Source organism: Phocoena sinus, chromosome 15 (assembly GCF_008692025.1).
Source record: "Phocoena sinus isolate mPhoSin1 chromosome 15, mPhoSin1.pri, whole genome shotgun sequence".
NCBI classification, from domain to species: Eukaryota; Metazoa; Chordata; class Mammalia; order Artiodactyla; family Phocoenidae; genus Phocoena; species Phocoena sinus.
Genome location: NC_045777.1, coordinates 10,173,420 through 10,190,929, shown reverse-complemented (window position 1 = coordinate 10,190,929; position 17,510 = coordinate 10,173,420). Strand labels below are relative to the sequence as shown.

The 17,510-nt window shown below is 46.1% G+C and overlaps 1 protein-coding gene across 4 annotated transcripts in view; it reads right to left on the bottom strand.

Moving 5' to 3' along the window:
* Positions 1-17,510, bottom strand: part of ATP9A (ATPase phospholipid transporting 9A (putative)) — a 138,215-nt gene that overhangs the window by 12,827 nt on the left and 107,878 nt on the right. For 2 of the 4 annotated variants that reach the window (XM_032605164.1, XM_032605167.1), the window contains 6 exons: positions 16,903-17,001; positions 7,574-7,663; positions 7,335-7,479; positions 6,450-6,514; positions 3,503-3,658; positions 81-145 (listed from right to left, as the gene is read on the bottom strand). In XM_032605164.1, coding sequence (XP_032461055.1) covers positions 81-145; positions 3,503-3,658; positions 6,450-6,514; positions 7,335-7,479; positions 7,574-7,663; positions 16,903-17,001 — 620 coding nt within the window. The remainder of the gene's footprint in view (positions 1-80; positions 146-3,502; positions 3,659-6,449; positions 6,515-7,334; positions 7,480-7,573; positions 7,664-16,902; positions 17,002-17,510) is intronic. The other 2 variants (XR_004345780.1, XM_032605165.1) reach the window with 2 other exon arrangements.

Here is a 17,510-nt window from a genome sequence, read left to right as displayed (position 1 = left end):
TCTTCACATGATGCTTCCTCCTTCTGTGGCATTTTAGGGAGGTTTCATTAAAAATTAATACCTTGCCTGGACTTCCTTACCCAATGATGAGGAATCCTTGATAGAGAGGAACGGAGGCAAAGTAAAACACGGAGGAAAAGACAGCCTGTGCCGAGGAAAAAGGAGGATGTTACCAAAAACCATGACCAGAGCCCTTGTGTTTGTATCAGAAAAATAACAGCCAACGCTTACCAAGCCCTTATTTTACACCCGCACGGTCACGGTGCTTTAAGTACATTAGCTCATTTAATTACTACAGCAACCCTGTGAAGGAGGTACTGTTATCATCATCCCCATTTTACAGATGAGGGGAGTAAGGCACCGAGAGGTTAAGTGACTTGCCCAAGATAGCACAGCTCATAAGGGACAGAGCCAGGAGTCACACCGGAGAGTTTAGCTCCAGGGTCCACTCTCAGCTCCTCTGTGAACATTTATTAAGTTACACAAGCTGGACCTGGAAATACTTCGTATCTGATCTCAGTGAATCTCCAGAAGAACGCATGAGATCAAGTCCTAATATCGCTTACATTTTACAGGAGGGGAAACTGAGCACATAAACGGCCCTGCGGGACTCAAGCCCAGTTCTGTCTCCAGAGCCCACACTCCTGATGGCTCAGAATTACCACCTCACTGGGTGTACAATCGATAAACGAGTTGGTGTTACGTATTGGAAACAGGTAGGGGAAAATATCCTCCGCTGTGAGGATATGCACCAGTTTCCCTGGAGGGTAGGACCGCAGAGAAGGCTTCACTTCTCATAGTACATGTTTCACTCTACTTGGAAATTTTTACAAAGAGCCCACAACCTGCTACTTTTGCAATTAGACAAAAGCAATAAAGATACTTACGAACCCCTACTGAAATGTCTGCTTCCGGATTTGGAAAATATTAGCTACTGGCAGTGAAAAGGAGGCTAGGGAGATAAAATCAGGCTTGATGCTCTGTTACTTCCTTCTCTGAACATCTACCGGCCAACAGAAGCAAAGTGACCTCAAAGCTAATTTCTATCAGTATAAAACCTACAGGAGGCCAGGGACAACTGTTGCCTAAAGGCTTTTTAAAAACCGAACGTGGGGCTTCCCTGGTGGCGCAGTGGTTGGGAGTCCGCCTGCCGATGAAGGAGACACGGGTTCGTGCCCCGGTCCGGGAGGATCCCACATGCCGCGGAGCGTCTGGGCCCGTGAGCCATGGCCGCTGAGCCTGCGCATCCGGAGCCTGTGCTCCGCAACGGGAGAGGCCACAGCAGTGAGAGGCCCGCGTACCGCAAAAAAAAAAAAAAACAAAAAACCGAACGTGGAGGAAAAGGCTGGGCCAGGCTAGTGGTTAAAAAGAGCGTGGGACAGAGACCCCTTCCCCTTATCACCCGCTATGGGTGTTTGCTTGGCACAGAGCTCAGAACACAGGTGGCACCTAGAGCCATGGTCACGGGCAGCCCCGGCCACACCCGGTCGTGATTTCAGAACTGAAAGGTGAAATCCGTTTTTCAAATGACTTCTCACCCAGGCTGGGCCACTGCACAGGAAGGATGGTTATAAAGACGTCAAGAATCTGGTGTTCAGTTTTACAGAGCAACACCAGGAGCCTCTATCTCTAAAAGGGCCAGACTGACCATAAAGCCTTCACCCTGGAAAGAGCACTGTGGAAAATAAAAATGCGATGTCTTCGTCTATCTAAGGGCCCACTGTCAAGGTGCAATGCGAACTGGACTTGCTCTCAGCCAGTCACTTTCAGCACAGTGGACAGGGTTAAGGGCGTTTTTTTGGCTTTTTTTTTTTTTTTCCTACAGCACAAAGAACAATTCCTCATGCTAGAATTTTTCTTTTCTGAATCGATGTTCACGGTAACATACAGGCATTTCAGGAGTCAGCTCATCCAGGCCAGCTTTTGTGTGTTTGCCCGGGGACAAGCTAATTAATCTCCCGGTGATTAAAACCATGACATGCAGTTCAGTTGATGAGCTAACATAAAATGAAAGTACAGATGTGGTCTGACGAACCGTAGGAGCTGTTGGCGTTCAGACTGTGTTGATGAAAATCACTGTAAGGCTCCTTCTCTCATAAATGCAATCGATACTGAAAACATAAACCCCCCACCCCACCAAAGGCATGGATGAGCCAGTGGAGGGTGAATTCTCATGTACACCAGGCAGCGCCACTCGACCCTTTAAGGCAGGGTGTCTTTCATGTACGATTAAACACCTTTCCCACAAATTAAAACATCACCTTAGGTTTATGCCTTAGCCTGTTTTGTTTTTATTAATAATGGTAAGGACGCCTTCAGCACCTGATGCCTTAGAAAACTCTCTGCTTTTCAAAGTAGCCCTGTCTGAGGGGCAAGGGCCAAGATGCTTGGATGGAGTGATAGAGAAGTCTGATGCCCACTTTACAGGTGGAAAGACTGAAGCCCAGAGTGGTAACGTGACTTGTTCAAGGTCTCAGAGACACCTGATGATATGGGTTCCAAGATGTCCCGGGCCTATGGTTCTCACCACTTAACTGGGGGTATTTTTCACCTAAACGCCCAAGGAGGAAAGTCAGCCAATAGTTTTTCAACACCCAAAATGTTTCCTTTCCCTCCCTTTGGCCTCCTTCCTAATACAACTTCATTGCCACAGCCTGATGACACACTTTGAAGGAGCTGGGGAGAGAGAAGATGGGAAAATACCTTACACATTCTAGAATCCTTTTGTGAAAAAGCAAGATGTAACTCCCTGAGAGGACTGACGATTGGGATAACTACACTGGATTCCCAGCCAGGCTGCACCAGAGGCAGAAGCGAGATGCCCTGGGCTGCGCCGCCCTCGCTAAGCGCCCCCCTGCATGTGGAAGCAGCAGCTGGCCCTGTGGATGGGGGGCAGAGGGGCACACCTGCATTAAGGGCACAGGTACCGGAATCCCCTGCCTGGGTAGACTAAATCCCTGAGAGACACTGCACCGATTTCTTGCCCACACCGGGCCTCAGCCGCCCCATCTGCAGAATGGGCACAGGCTACAGTGAGGACTACAGGTGAGCCCGCATTGTGAACACTTAGCCTGACGCCCAGGGTACAGGAAGCACTCAAGAAAAGCAAGTCATTCTTCTTTTGTGGCTGCTCTCTGTAGGTCCTTGCTTCTGCATGTGGAAAACTTAGGGCCGGGGTATTCACTCGGCATTTAACTCTGCATCTTTGCCTCTGGCAAACTGAGGATAAGGACTCACCCCAATATGAGCACCCGGGTCATTTACACTACCGCCCACTTCGTGCCAAGCCCTGACAAGGCTCACATCGGCTCCGCACAGCAAGCACAGCCTTCGCCCCCAACACAGGAAGGCTTCGGGGCGGCCACTCCAAGCTCTATCGCCCAGGATGTGGCGGGGGGCGGGGGGGAGGGAGGTTGGGGGAGGGGCATTGAAACAGCTCCAAAGTGGAGACTAGTTCTCAGGTCCATGGCAACCACACAGCCGTGCGCACCTGCCCACCCACCTGCATGGTGCTGATGCAGAGGCTCCTGTGGATCACGAACTGGCTGAGGGCGGCCGAGCGCTTGTAGCTATTCCGGCCATGCACCATGAGTAAGCGGCCAAGGTGCTTGAACTGAGTGATGGAGAAGTCCGCAGCCAGCGAAGCCTGTTTGCCTTCCTAAAATCCGACAAAATTGGGCACCGTCAGGAGCACGAGAGGTCAAGGCACTTTTTTTTTTTTTTGAATTGAAACAGCAAGAAACTGTAAGGAGATTTTTGAACAACTTCAATATAGAGGTTCTTTGGTTTCCAGTTATACACGGTTGGTGGTCTGAGTCTAAATTTGATTTTAAAAGAGGAATTTATTGAAATAAAAAACATTCATAAGCGCAGATACTCATAATTGGGAGGTCAAACGGATCTAGTATTAAGCCTTGGGGCTGAGGCCCAACCCATAATGGGTATCAGAAGCAAAGAATCATTCTAAGATAGGCATTTAGCACTCAGCTCAGTTCAGAGTTAAACGTATGGGGGAGGGGAACAGCTCATGCTACCAACAGTACTGAAGTGAACATCCCCGAACATACAGCTCCGCATGTTTCTAGTGCAGCCGTATTATGGGATTCTCTAATCTTAAAAGGCACGTGACGGATGCCACTAACGGGACAGATGGACATCACAGCCTCCTGGTGCGACGCGACAGGAAGGCACCAACCCCCCTTATGTGCTCCTCACACCAAAAACGCAGAACCTGAGTCAGATCCATCCGACCCACAGACATCGTGGGAGGTTCCACAGCTGCCCCAAACGCTTCCAAAACATCAAAGTCGTGAGACACACCGCCTGCCCCCACAAAAGAGCTGGAGAGAAGTGTTCTCCATTAAAGAAGAGTGAAGAGACATGAAGACACGGGAATAAATGCAGTGCGTGATCCTTCACTGCTTCATGGAGATTTCTTTTTAAACACCTTGAGGACAACTAGGGAAATGAGACCATGAATATTACATGACATTATCGGATCAATGTTACACTTGGGGTGATGCTGTTATTTTGCTTAGGTAGAAGAATACACCTGTTCTTAAGAGATCCGAGCTGAAGTATTTAGGGGTAACGTATCCGCAACTTACTTTCAGCTGATTCTGAGAAAGCGGGAGAGAGGGGAGGGGAAGGAAGAGCAGAGGGAGAATCCTGCAACTGTTTACAACTGGGAAATTACAGCAAAGAGTAGACAGGTGCTCACTGTTCTATTTCAACTTTTCCGAAGGAGTTACAGTTTTCAAAATAAAAAAGGTCCAGGCAACGTACAAAATGGTGGATCTACATGTTTTGATGTATAAAGCTACATGTTCTGATGTATAACGAACTCTAAGATATAGCAGATTTAGGCAAGCTGCATTTTAAAAAAAGCATAGTGTAACATTTAAAATTTTACATTCTATGTGGAAATACTGTATATATATGTGTAAGATGTGTGTATGCATATATATGTATTTGTGTGTGTATATATATTATATATATACCCATAACTATTAGTATAGAAATAGACAAAAATTCTGGAAGCATAACCAATGTTACTAGTTTTATACCGCCATCTAAAAGAAAGGATGCACGTGATCCATTCCTAAGTTGTTTCGGGGTTTTTTCTCACAGTGAGCACTTTTTACTTTTAGACTCCAAAAACCAAAGGAATCAGAATATAATTCTGAACAGAAGGGAAAATGTTTTAGTACTATAAGCATCGTGTAAAGAATTCCATCTACTAAACGCAAGTGTGCTTCTTAAAACCTGCATTAAAGGAATCCATACAGATTTCAGACATAACAACTCCTTCAAGGATCACTTAACTCTGCAATTTCAAGTAACTGTCAACTGGATGAGAACCAGAACACCAGGGGGAAAAAAAAAAAAGGTAGAAAAGAAAAAACATTTTTGGAAATTCCAAATGCAGGAATGTATGCAAGGAAACACATAAGGGAGTATCTCCTGCCCTCACTCTCGGCCTCTGTACTCCTGCTTTACACGCTGTGCTAACAAACGTGGTGGCCAGCCTCCTTGCCTACAGTCACCGCAAGATCACAAACGAGTTGGGCAGGGTAAACTACACACGGCTGGCACACAGTTGACAGGGAAGGAAAGAGGAAAACTACTGTACTGTAACACACAAACTTAGCCTTTTAATGAGAGGCAGGACTTCCCTGGAGACACAGTGGTTGGGAGTCCACCTGCCAATGCAGGGGACGCAGGTTCGATCCCTGGTCTGGGAGGATCCCACATGCCACGGAAGCAACAAAGCCCGTGTGCCGCAGCTACTGAGCCTGTGCGCTACAGTCCGCAAGCCACAACTGCCGAGCCCGCATGCTACGCTACTGAGGTCCGTGTGCCTAGAGCCCGTGCTCCGCAACAGGAAAGGCTACCATGGTGGGAAGCCCCTGCACCGCAACGAAGAGTAGCCCCCGCTCGCCGCAGCTGGAGAGGGCCCGCGCGCAGCAAGGAAGAACCAACACAGCCAAAAATCAATAAATTTAAAAAATAAATAAATTTAATGAGGGGCAAACCATGCCACATTCTTCCATAATCCCCAAGAGATCACCCCACAGTGTGATAACTAATGCTTTTACTGACAACACTCCCAGGAAAGCGTTTGAAGTACATTCGCTGCACCCTAAGAATGTAGCAAAACACTTTAAAAAATTAGGTTTTGGCAAGCAAAGACTCAGCATTTGTCTGTAAGATAACAGTGATAGGGATCTGTGACTTGCAGATTGTAATACCAGGTAATTATGGTACATGATTCCTTATGCTCTGTAATTGTAATCTAGAATTTCCAGAAGCATTAAAGCTGTGTCTTGGAGAGAAAATGAAACTCCAGGTGGTGGAGCAACTCCCAGCTAAGGACACAACCACTTCACATCCTAACGACAACCACTCGGCAGAAATCAGCACACACGCCCCCCACCCCACGGGCTTACCTTTCCCTCGACACCCACACCGCAGTCAGATTCTTGGATCATACTGACGTCATTGCCTCCGTCACCTGTGGGTCACCCAGACCAGAGAGAAGAGCCAGGAGATTAGGGAGAGGCAAGAAACATAACCTTGCTTTTCGCTGCTACTTCAAATAATCACACACGTGCTGCCTCTCACCGCATGCTAAGTGTCTTTTCTGCTCTGCTCCACTTAATCGCTCCAGCAACCTGCAGTAACACGTTCTTATTTTACAGGCAGAGGAGCTGAGAGTCAGAGGAACCAGGTGACTGGCTGAGGGTCCTGGCCATTGAGTCACTGAGCAAGGGAACTGTGTCCATGCCACGTGGGCACTTACAACACCGCACGCCCTGCCTCCAAGGTGTGGGTGTCTCGTCATTATCAGCAACGACAGACGTTGCACGTAGGGAACGCTGACTACGAGTGCAGCGAGCACTTCTTAAATGCTACTGCCCCCTCTGACTCCTCGTAAGCACCATGAGAGAACCACTGTTACTCTCCCCTTCTACCAATGAGCAGACAGGCTCAGCTGGGGGAAGGAAGCCCTCCGGGACCCTCAGCTAAGAAAAACCAGCAGTTTGGACCCAGATTCCTCTCCGCAGTGTGGTCTTAGCCCCCAGGCATTGCTGTGTCCCATGTCACCGGCAAAGGAAGCGCAAGCTAAGGAGGAAAGTCCTCAGCCTGCTTCTCGACTCTTTCTCAAAGCAAAATACTTTAAAAAAATAATCATAATAACAAAAATAGGGCCAAAGGGGGAGGGGGTGTCAATGTCACGGCCTGAATAAAGTGGCCTGGGAACCTGAACACCAGGGCGGCGGGACCCAAGCACGCCTGGGGAAGGTCGTCTGCGCAGGCGCGGCAGCCCCTACCTACTGCACACGTGAGCTTCCCCGTGCGCTCCTGGAGCAGGCGTACGATCTGGGCCTTCTGGGTGGGCGCGCAGCGGCAGCAGACCACGGCCGGACACTGGCAGGCCAGCTCCATGAACTCGTACTCGTAGTACTTGAGGCAAACCTGGCGGGGTCAGGGAGAGGTGGTGCGTCGGCCAAGGCCCCCCCCACACGGCAGCTCCCGGGAGGAGCCTGCTGGCGGGGTTGCCCGTGCCCACCTCCAGGGAGTCTCCGGAGATGACTAGGGCACAGTCGTGCTTCCTGCGGAAAGCGTTCAGCTCGAGGTGGGCCTCGCCGCGGTTGGTCACCTGGAAGGAAAGACAGGATGAAGGAGGCCTTGCTCTCCGGAGCTGGTGGAACAACAAACAGTGGCTTCCTGCAGCCTCGTGAAGACCATGGCCGCTGGCCCGGGACCCCACCCCTCCCCTGCCCCCAGAGCCAGAGACGAATTAGATCCTGTTTGCTATGACTCTGTGGGAATCCGGAGGGCCTGTACGCCAACCATCCCCTCGCACTTCCCGCAGGATGGCTGTGACCCACATAATAAAAATAAGAGCACAAAGCCGCTGTGCTTTCATTCTGTGCCAGGCACTGTCGAAATAAGCACTTTTCAAGCATTTTCACCCCATCTGTTTCTCACAAGGACTCTTCGAGGTGCACGATGATAACAGTTCCACTTTACATCTAAGGAAACTGACACAGGGCAAGATTTGTTAGCCTGGCTACCGTGTCACAGCCCATCCACTGCAGAGCAGGCCTTGGAAGCCAGGCATCTAGCAGGGGCTTTCCTAAGAAGGCCCAGCTGTTAAATATGACACGCTTTGTGGACCACACAGTCTGTCACAACTACCCAACTCCGCCGCTACAGTGCCAAAGCAGCCACAGACAATACGTAAACAGATGGATAGATCTTGTGTTTAAATAAAACTTTATTTACAAAAACAGGTGGCCGGCACACGGGCTATAGTTTGCAACCCCTGAATTCTAGAGCATACAGTGTGTTCTCACTATGTGCAATAGTCATGTTCTGGAAAGTTGCTGTGAATACTGAATTAGTGATTTTTAAACCACTGCTCCTGGGGGAGGTACAGGGCTAGCTAGGCTCCTATGAGCCTCTGGTCACAATATTTTTGTCCATCAGTCAACACATAACCTCATTTTCTATGTGCCTCTGTTTAAAGACATCTTTGAAAATATGTATTGTTGAAATAAGTCAGAGAAAGACAAGTACTGCATGATATCACTTATATGTGGAATCTAAAAAATAAAACAAACTAGTGAATATGACAAAAAAGAAACAGACCCACAGATATAGAGAACAAACTAGCGGTTACCAACTGGGAGAGGGAAGCAGGGAGGGGCAAGATAGGGTTACAAGCTACTAAGAGGTACAAGCTACTATGTATAAAATAAGGGGCTGGTGGAGCCAAGATGGCGGTGTGGGAAGATGCAGAGTTTGCACCTCCCCACAACTAGGGAAACTGCTGGACGCTGGTGGGGGACCTCAACACCCCAAGAGACGGGAGGAATGCTCAAGCGAACCGGTAAGACGTGGGGGGACTGAGGGGGGAGAAGTGGAGGCCAGACAAGATCAGCGCCCCTGACGGGTGGCTGAGAGGGGGGAGGGGTGCCCACGCCTGGAGGGACCCTCAGGGGCTCGGATGGGGGTGGAATGCACCAAGCGCTTCCCCTGCCCAATCGGCCAGGGAAGTCTGCCTTGCTCTCAGTCCGGGTCCTACGCCCTCAGAGGCCCCCTCCAGGCCCCGTTGGTCCTGGGGGTGTAGGAAGGATGCCGGGGGAGAACAGGAGAGGCAGGCGGGAGAGGCCCTTGGGGACTGGAGGAGAGCAGCAGAGGGCGTTTGCCTCACCCACTCGAGCCCTCCTGGGCTCCCAGGTGGGATCCCCCACCCTCTGAGACCAGAGGCAGGAGGCCCACCTGGGCCCCTTCTGTTCTGTTGAGCCTAAGCCCCACCCCCTACACCCCCAGGGCCTTTTTCAGCCCTGTGGGTCCTAAGCATAGGCCCTGCCCACCACCCAAACCCCACCCCTGCTTAGGCCCCATCCTCCACAGCCAAGGCCTTTTCCACCTTTTTCTTTTTCTTTCTCCTCCTCTTTTTTACTATTGTGGTTCTGGTTTTACCTTCCGGTTGTTGTTTCATCCATATTTTTATTTTTATATTCTTTCCAACATACCTGTTAGTTTCCTAGTCTGATTTTATTTTTTACTTTGTTATTGTTCTTTTTTTTTTTTTTTTTTTTTCCGCCCCACACAGCTTACAGGATCTTGGTTCATGAGCCGGGGGTTGGGCCGAAGCTCCTGTGGTGGGAGCTCCAAGTCTGAACCACTTGGACTAACAGAGAACCCCAGACCCCAGGGAATATTCACCAGAATGAGGTCTCCCGAAGGTCCTCATGTCGGCACCAAGACCCAGCTCTATACAACAGCCTACGAACTCCAGTTTTTGAAGTCTCAGGCCAAACAACGAGTAAAAAAGGAACACAATCCCACTCATCAAAAAAAAAAGAGCTGGCAAAAGAAATATGTCAGAGACGAAGGAGCAAGGTAAAAACCTACAAGACCAAAGAGGAAACAGGCAATCTACCTGAAAAAGAATTCCGACAGTAAAGATGATCCTGAATCTCAGAAACAGAACGGAGGCACAGACTGAGAAAATACAAGAAATGTTTAACAAAGATCTAGAAGAACCAAAGAACAGAGTTGAACGACACAATAACTGAAATGAAAAATACACTAGAAGGAATCAATAACAGAATAACGGAGGCAGAAGAACGAATAAGTGAGCTGGAAGACAAAATGGTGGAAATAACCGCCAAGGAGCAGAATAAAGAAAAAAGAATGAAAAGAATTGAGGGCAGTCTCAGAGACCTCTGGGACAACAATAAACACACCAACATTCGAATTATAGGGGTCCCAGGAGAAGAAGATTAAAACAAAGGGTCTGGGAAAATATCTGAGGAGATTACAGTAGAAAACTTCCCTAACATGGGAAAGGAATTAGTCACCCAAGTCCAGGAAATGCAGAGAGTCCCATACAGTATAAACCCTAGGAGAAACACACCAAGACACATATTAATCAGACTAACAAAAATTAAATTCAAAGAAAAAATATTAAAGGCAGCAAGGGTAAACCAAAAAATAACATACAAAGGAATCCCCATAGGGTTATCAGCTGATTTTTCAGCAGAAACTCTGCATGCCAGAAGGGAGTGGCAGGATACACTTACAGTGATGAAAGAGAAAAACCTATAACCAAGATTACTCTACCCAGCAAGGATCTCATTCAGATTCAACAGAGAAATCAAAAGCTTTCAGACAAGCAAAAGCTAAGAGAATTCTGCACCACCAAGCGAGCTTTACACCAAATGCTACGGAAACTTCTCTAGGCAGGAAACACAAGACAAGAAGCAGACCCACAAAAACAAACCCAAAACAATTAAGAAAACGGTAATAGAAACATACATCTCGATAATAACCTTGAATGTAAATGGATTAAATGCCCCAACCAAAAGACACAGACTAGCTAAATGGATACAAAAACAGGACCCATATATGTGCTGTCGACAAGAGACCCACTTCACACCTAGGGACACATACACACTGAAAGTGAAGGGATGGGAAAACATATACCATGCAAATGGAAATCAAAAGAAAGCTGGAGTAACAATACTTGTATCAGATAAAATAGACTTTAAAATAAAGACTGTTAGAAGAGATAAGGAAGGACACTACATAATGATCAAGGGATCAATCCAAGAAGAAGCTATAACAATTATAAATGTTTATGCACCCAAAATAGGAACACCTCAATACATAAGGCAAATGCTAACAACCATGAAAGTGGAAATGGACAGTAACACAGTAATAGTAGGGGACTTTAACGCCCCACTTACACCAATGGACAGATCATCCAAACAGAAAATAAATAAGGAAACACAAGCTTTAAATGACACAATAGGTCAGATACATTTAATTGACATTTATAGAACATTCCACACGAAAGTGGCAGAATACACTTTCTTCTCAAGTGCACACAGAACATTCTCCAGGATAGATCACATCTTGGGTCACAAATCAAGCCTTGGAAAATTTAAGAAAACTGAAATCGTATCAAGCATCTTTTCTGACCACAACGTGATGAGACTGGAAATCAATTACAGGGGAAAAAAACTGTAAAAAAACACAAATACATGGAGGCTAAACAGTGCACTACTAAATAACCAAGAGATCACTGAAGAAATCAAAGAAGAAATAAAAGAATACATAGAGACAAATGACAACAAAAACACGACGACCCAAAATCTATGGGATGTAGCAAAAGCAGTTCTAAGAGGGAAGTTTATAGCAATTCAATGTCACCTCAAGAAACAAGAAAAATCTCAAATAAACCATCTAACCCTACACCTAAAGCAACTAGAGGAAGAAGAACAAAGAAAACCCAAAGTCAGTAGAAGGAAAGAAATCATAAAGATCAGAGCAGAAATAGATGAAACAGAAACAAAGAAAACAATAGCAAAGATCAATAAAACGAAAAGCCGGTTCTTTGAGAAGATAAACAAAATTGATAAACCCTTAGCCAGACTTGTCAGGAAAAAAAGGGAGAGGATGCAAATCAATAAAATTAGAAATGAAAAAGGAGAAATCACAACTGACATTGCAGAAATACAAAGGATTATCAGAGACTACTACAAACAGCTATATACCAATAAAATGGACAACCATGAATAAGTGGACAAATTCTTGGAAAGGTGCAGTTTTCCAAGACTGAATCAGGAAGAATTAGAAAACATAAACAGACCTATCACAAGTAATGAAATTGAATCCGTAATTAAAAATCTTCCAATAAACAAAAGTCCAGGACCAGATGCCTTCACAGGTGAATTCTATCAAACATTTAGAGAAGGGCTAACACAGATTCTTCTCAAACTCTTCCAAAAACTGCAGAGGGAGGAACACTCCCAAATTCATCCTACAAAGCCACCACCCTGATACCAAAACCAGAAAAAGGTATCACAAAAAAAGAAAATTATAGACCACTATCGCTGATGAACATAGATGCAAAAATCCTGAACAAAATACTAGCAAACAGAGTCCAACAACACATTAAAAGGATCATACACCATGATCAAGTAGGATTTATCCCAGGGATGTGAGGATTCTTCAATATACGCAAATCAATCAATGTGATACACTATATTAACAAATTGAAGGATAAAAACCATATGATCATCTCAACAGATGCAGAAAAAGCTTTTGACAAAATTCAACACCGATTTATAATAAAAACGCTCCAGAAAATGGGCATAAAGGGAACCTACCTCAACATAATAAAGGCCATATATGACAGACCCACAGAAAGCATCATAATCAATGGTGAAAAACTGAAAGCATTTCCTCTAAGATCAGGAACAAGACACGGATGTCCACTCTTGCCACTCCTCTTCAACATAGTTTTGGAAGTCCTAGCCACGGCAATCAGAGAAGAAAAAGAAATAAAAGGCATACAAGTTGGAAAAGAAGTAAAACTGTCACTGTTTGCAGGTTACATGATACTATACATGGAAAATCCTAGATGCCACCAGAAAACTACTAGAACTAATCAATGAATTTGGTAAGGTTGCAGAATACAAAATTAATGCACAGAAATCTCTAGCAATCCTATACACTAACAATGAAAAATCAGAAAGAGAAATTAAGGAAACAATCCCATTTACCATCACAACAAAAAGAATAAAATACCTAGGATAAACCAACCTAAGGAGGCAAAAGACTTGTCAGAAAACTATAAGACAATGATGAAAGAAATCAAAGATGACACAAAGAGGCGGAGAAATATACCATGTTCTTGGATTAGAAGATGAATATTGTGAAAATGACTGTACCACCCAAAGCAATCTACAGATTCAACGCAATCCCTATCAAACTACCTACGGCATTCTTCACAGAATTAGAACAAAAAAATTTTACAATTCGTATGGAAACACAAAAGACCCTGGATAGCCAAAGCAATCTTGAGAAAGAAAAACAGAGCTAGAGGAATCAGGCTCTCTGACTTCAAACTATACTACAAAGCTACAGTAATCAAGACAGTATGGTACTGACACAAGAACAGAAACATAGATCAATGGTACAGGATAGAAAGCCCAGAGATAAACCCACGCACATATGGTCACCTAATTTATGACAAAGGAGGCAAGAACATACAATGGTGCTTCTTCAATAAGTGGTGCTGGGAAAACTGGACAGCTACATGTAAAAGAATGAAATTAGAACACTCCCTAACACCATACACAAAAATAAACTCCAAATGGATTAAAGACCTAAATGTAAAACCAGACACTACAAAACTCTCAGAGGAAAACACAGGAAGAACACTCTTTGACATAAATCACAGCAAGATCTTTTTTGACCCACCTCCTAGAGTAATGAAAATAAAAACAAAACTAAACAAATTGGACCTAATTAAACTTCAAAGCTTTTGCACAGCAAAAGAAACCACAAACAAGATGAAAAGACAACCCTCAGAATGGGAGAAAATATTTGCAAATGAAACAATGGACAAAGGATTATTCTCCAAAATATACAAACAGCTCATGGAGCTCAATATCAAAAAAACAAACAATCAATTAAAAAATGGGCAGAACACCTAAATAGACATTTCACCAAATAAGACATACAGATGGCCAAGAGGCATATAAAAAGATGCTCAACATCACTAATTACTAGAGAAATGCAAATCAAAATTACGAGGTATCACCTCACGCCGGTCAGAATGGCCATTATCAAAAAATCTAGAATCAATAAATGCTGGAAACGGTGTAGTAAAAAAGGAACCCTCCTGCACTGTTGGTGGGAATGTAAATTGATACAACCACTATGGAGAACAGTATGAAAGTTCCTTAAGAAACTAAAAACAGAACTACCATATGACCCAGCAATCCCACTACTGGGCATATACCCTGAGAAAACCATAATTCAAAAAAAGACATGTACCACAATATTCACTGCAGTTCTATTTACAATAGCCAGGACATGGAAGCAACTTAAATGTCCATCCACAGATGAATGGATAAAGAAGATGTGGCACATATATACAATGAAATATTACTCAGCCATAAAAAGAAACGAAATTGAGTTATTTGTAGTGAGGTGGATGGACCTAGAGTCTGTCATACAGAGTGAAGTAAGTCAGAAAGAGAAAAACAAATACCGTATGCTAACACATATATATGGAATCTAAAAAAAAAAAAAAAAAAGGTACTGATAAACCTAATGGCAGGGCAGGAATAAAGACACAGACATAGAGAATGGACTTGAGGACACAGGGGTAGAGGGAGAAGCTGGGGCGAAGTGAGATTGGCATGGACATATATACACTACCAAATGTAAAACAGACCGCTAGTGGGAAGCAGCCCCATAGCACAGGGAGATCAGCTCGGTGCTTTGTGACCACCTAGAGGGGTGGGATAGGGAGGGTGGGAGGGAGGCTCAAGAGGGAGGGGATATGGGGACATATGTATGCATACGGCTGATTCACTTTGTTGTACAACAGAGACTAACACAGTATCGTGAAGCAATTATACTCCAATAAAGATCTATTAAAGAATTAAAAAATAAAATAAATAAGCCACAAAGATATATTGTACAGCACAGGGAATATAGACAGTATTTTATAATTATAAATGGAATATAACTTTTAAAAACTGTGAATCAGTGTGTTGCACACCTGAAACATATAATACTGTACGTCAACTACACTTCAATTAAAAAAAATTTTAATTAAAAAATATGTTTATTGGGCTTCCCTAGTGGCGCAGTGGTTGAGAGTCCGCCTGCCGATGCAGGGGACACGAGTTCGTGCCCCCGTCTGGGAAGATCCCACATGCCGCGGAGCGGCTGGGCCCGTGAGCCATGGCCGCTGAGCCTGCGCGTCCGGAGCCTGTGCTCCGCAACGGGAGAGGCCACAACAGTGAGAGGCCCGCGTACCGCAAAAAAAAAAAAAAAAAAAAAATATGTTTATTATTGATTCATTAACACTAGACTCATGGCCAACAGGACCGTAACTCATGCCTGGAGGAAGCTTATCTCCAGGAGCCTCATCACAGCCTTCCTGCACTCAGGGATATGGTCAGTTCCCAGCTCTGTGCTGGGGGCCATGTTAAACAGTGAAACTGCTAACAAAAAACCCCACAAAAATGCAAAAAACGTGGCACTGAGTAGACTGAAAAGGACCCTTGCGTCCGCCTGAGAGCTGAGACAAGAAGGCAGAGCGGGCTTCCCTAGTGGCGCAGTGGTTAAGAATCCGCCTGCCAATGCAGGGGACACGGGTTTGAGCCCTGGTCCGGGAAGATCCCACATGCCGTGGAGCAACTAAGCCCGTGTGCCACAACTACTGAGCCTGCACTCTAGAGCCCGCGAGCCACAACTACTGAAGCCCGCGCACCTAGAGCCCGTGCTCTGCAACAAGAGGAGCCACCGCAATGAGAAGCCCGTGCACCGCAGCAAAGAGTAGGCCCCACTCACCGCAACTAGAGAAAGACTGCACGCAGCAACACAGCCGAAAATAAACCAATCGATAAATTTTTTTTAAAAAGGCAGAGCGTCGCCCCTCTCCACTTCAGTTAGGAACTCACTCGTCAGATGACTCAAACTTTCCACTGCTGTGAATGCGTCCATATAGGGCTCTGAAAGCACCTCGAGTATTGATTTTCGGGTTACAAACAAGTTTTAGTGAGTGGGTGAATTTGCAAATACAGAATCCATAATGAGGATCCACTGTATCTGTCTCTACACGATGCTGGTTGTGCTAGTCCCGAAACTGCTGGATTTCACAAAGCTTCAACGGGCTATAGACCAAAGGCAGGGGTATGGGGGGAGACCCCCAAAACGTCTAGATCCAGTTGTCTGGCTTGGTAGCTCTGATGACAGATAAGTAGGACCACCACATCTGGCCCCAGAGGGGACCTAGTGCCCCTCCCAACTCCCAACTCAATAAGGCCAATCACCGTCCTTGGCTTCGAGCCCTGGAGCAGCTCCTTGTGCCTGCACTGTTTGGGCCAAGCGCTGGCCACCAGGGCAGGGAATTCCCAACACGCCTCCTTCTAAAGGTTACTCAAGGGTTTCCTTCAGGAGGGAAGACAGGCCAGTATCTGCGATCTGGAACTGATTTCCTACCCAAGGACTGGGCTTCGAAGGGTTCAGGAAAATCCCAGACTTGTATGTACAATTTCACATGTATGAGCTCATCTGCATCCTTCACGCTGATCATGCCTAACTCCCGTCAGCTCCTCAAAGGGACCACAGTCAGCACCGGGTTAAGAACACAGGTTAACATGGGGCGGTAACCAGGCGCTCCTGCACCACCACCGGCAGGAATCGTTGAGCCTCGCCTGGGTCATTCAGTGATCCCACCCAAACCAACGACATGAGCTCCCGCCACCCCCCACCCAGGGGTCCACGCGAGGCTATGAGGTTACAGGGCAAACGGTAGCATCACCCCACAGGGCCCCAGAGCAGACAACGCTTTACCAGCCGAAAAACGTGGATGTCTTGGTTTCTGGTCACCAGATGTGCATTCTTTGCTGTGCATGTAGCTGTCTCCAGCTTGTCCCCCGTCAGCATCCAAACCTGAAATTACCGCACGGAAGGGGTCCCCTTGGTTAGCGTTTGAGGCTAGCCTGTCGCCTGTGTCAGCCGAGTTTCCAAACACATCAAGCTGAACTTGATACGTTCCATTTACCTCCTTGAGGCCTACAATGTCCCCAACGAACCACAGGAAAGGCCCCAGTTCAAGGGCTTCAAGACCTTGGGCGTCCGCCGCTGGTGGCAGGAAAAGCTGGTGTGGCACTTTTGAAAAACTGGCCACATGCTGCAGCAGACGTCGTGAAGCTCAGCCTCTGCCCTCCTAATCCCCGTTCCGGAAACTTTCCTTAAAGCAATAAATAATCTCAAAGAAGGGGAAGGCTGTATGGACGAGGGGTCACTTCCATGTCCCACAGGAAACACTGATTTGTCACGTTCCACAGGGTCTTTCTACGCGGCCGGATGCCCCCGAGCAATCTCAGGGGACTGAACCCTAATTAAAACGCCGACGGTAAACGTGCCAGGTCTTCCTCGCCTCATAACTGAGCACTGTG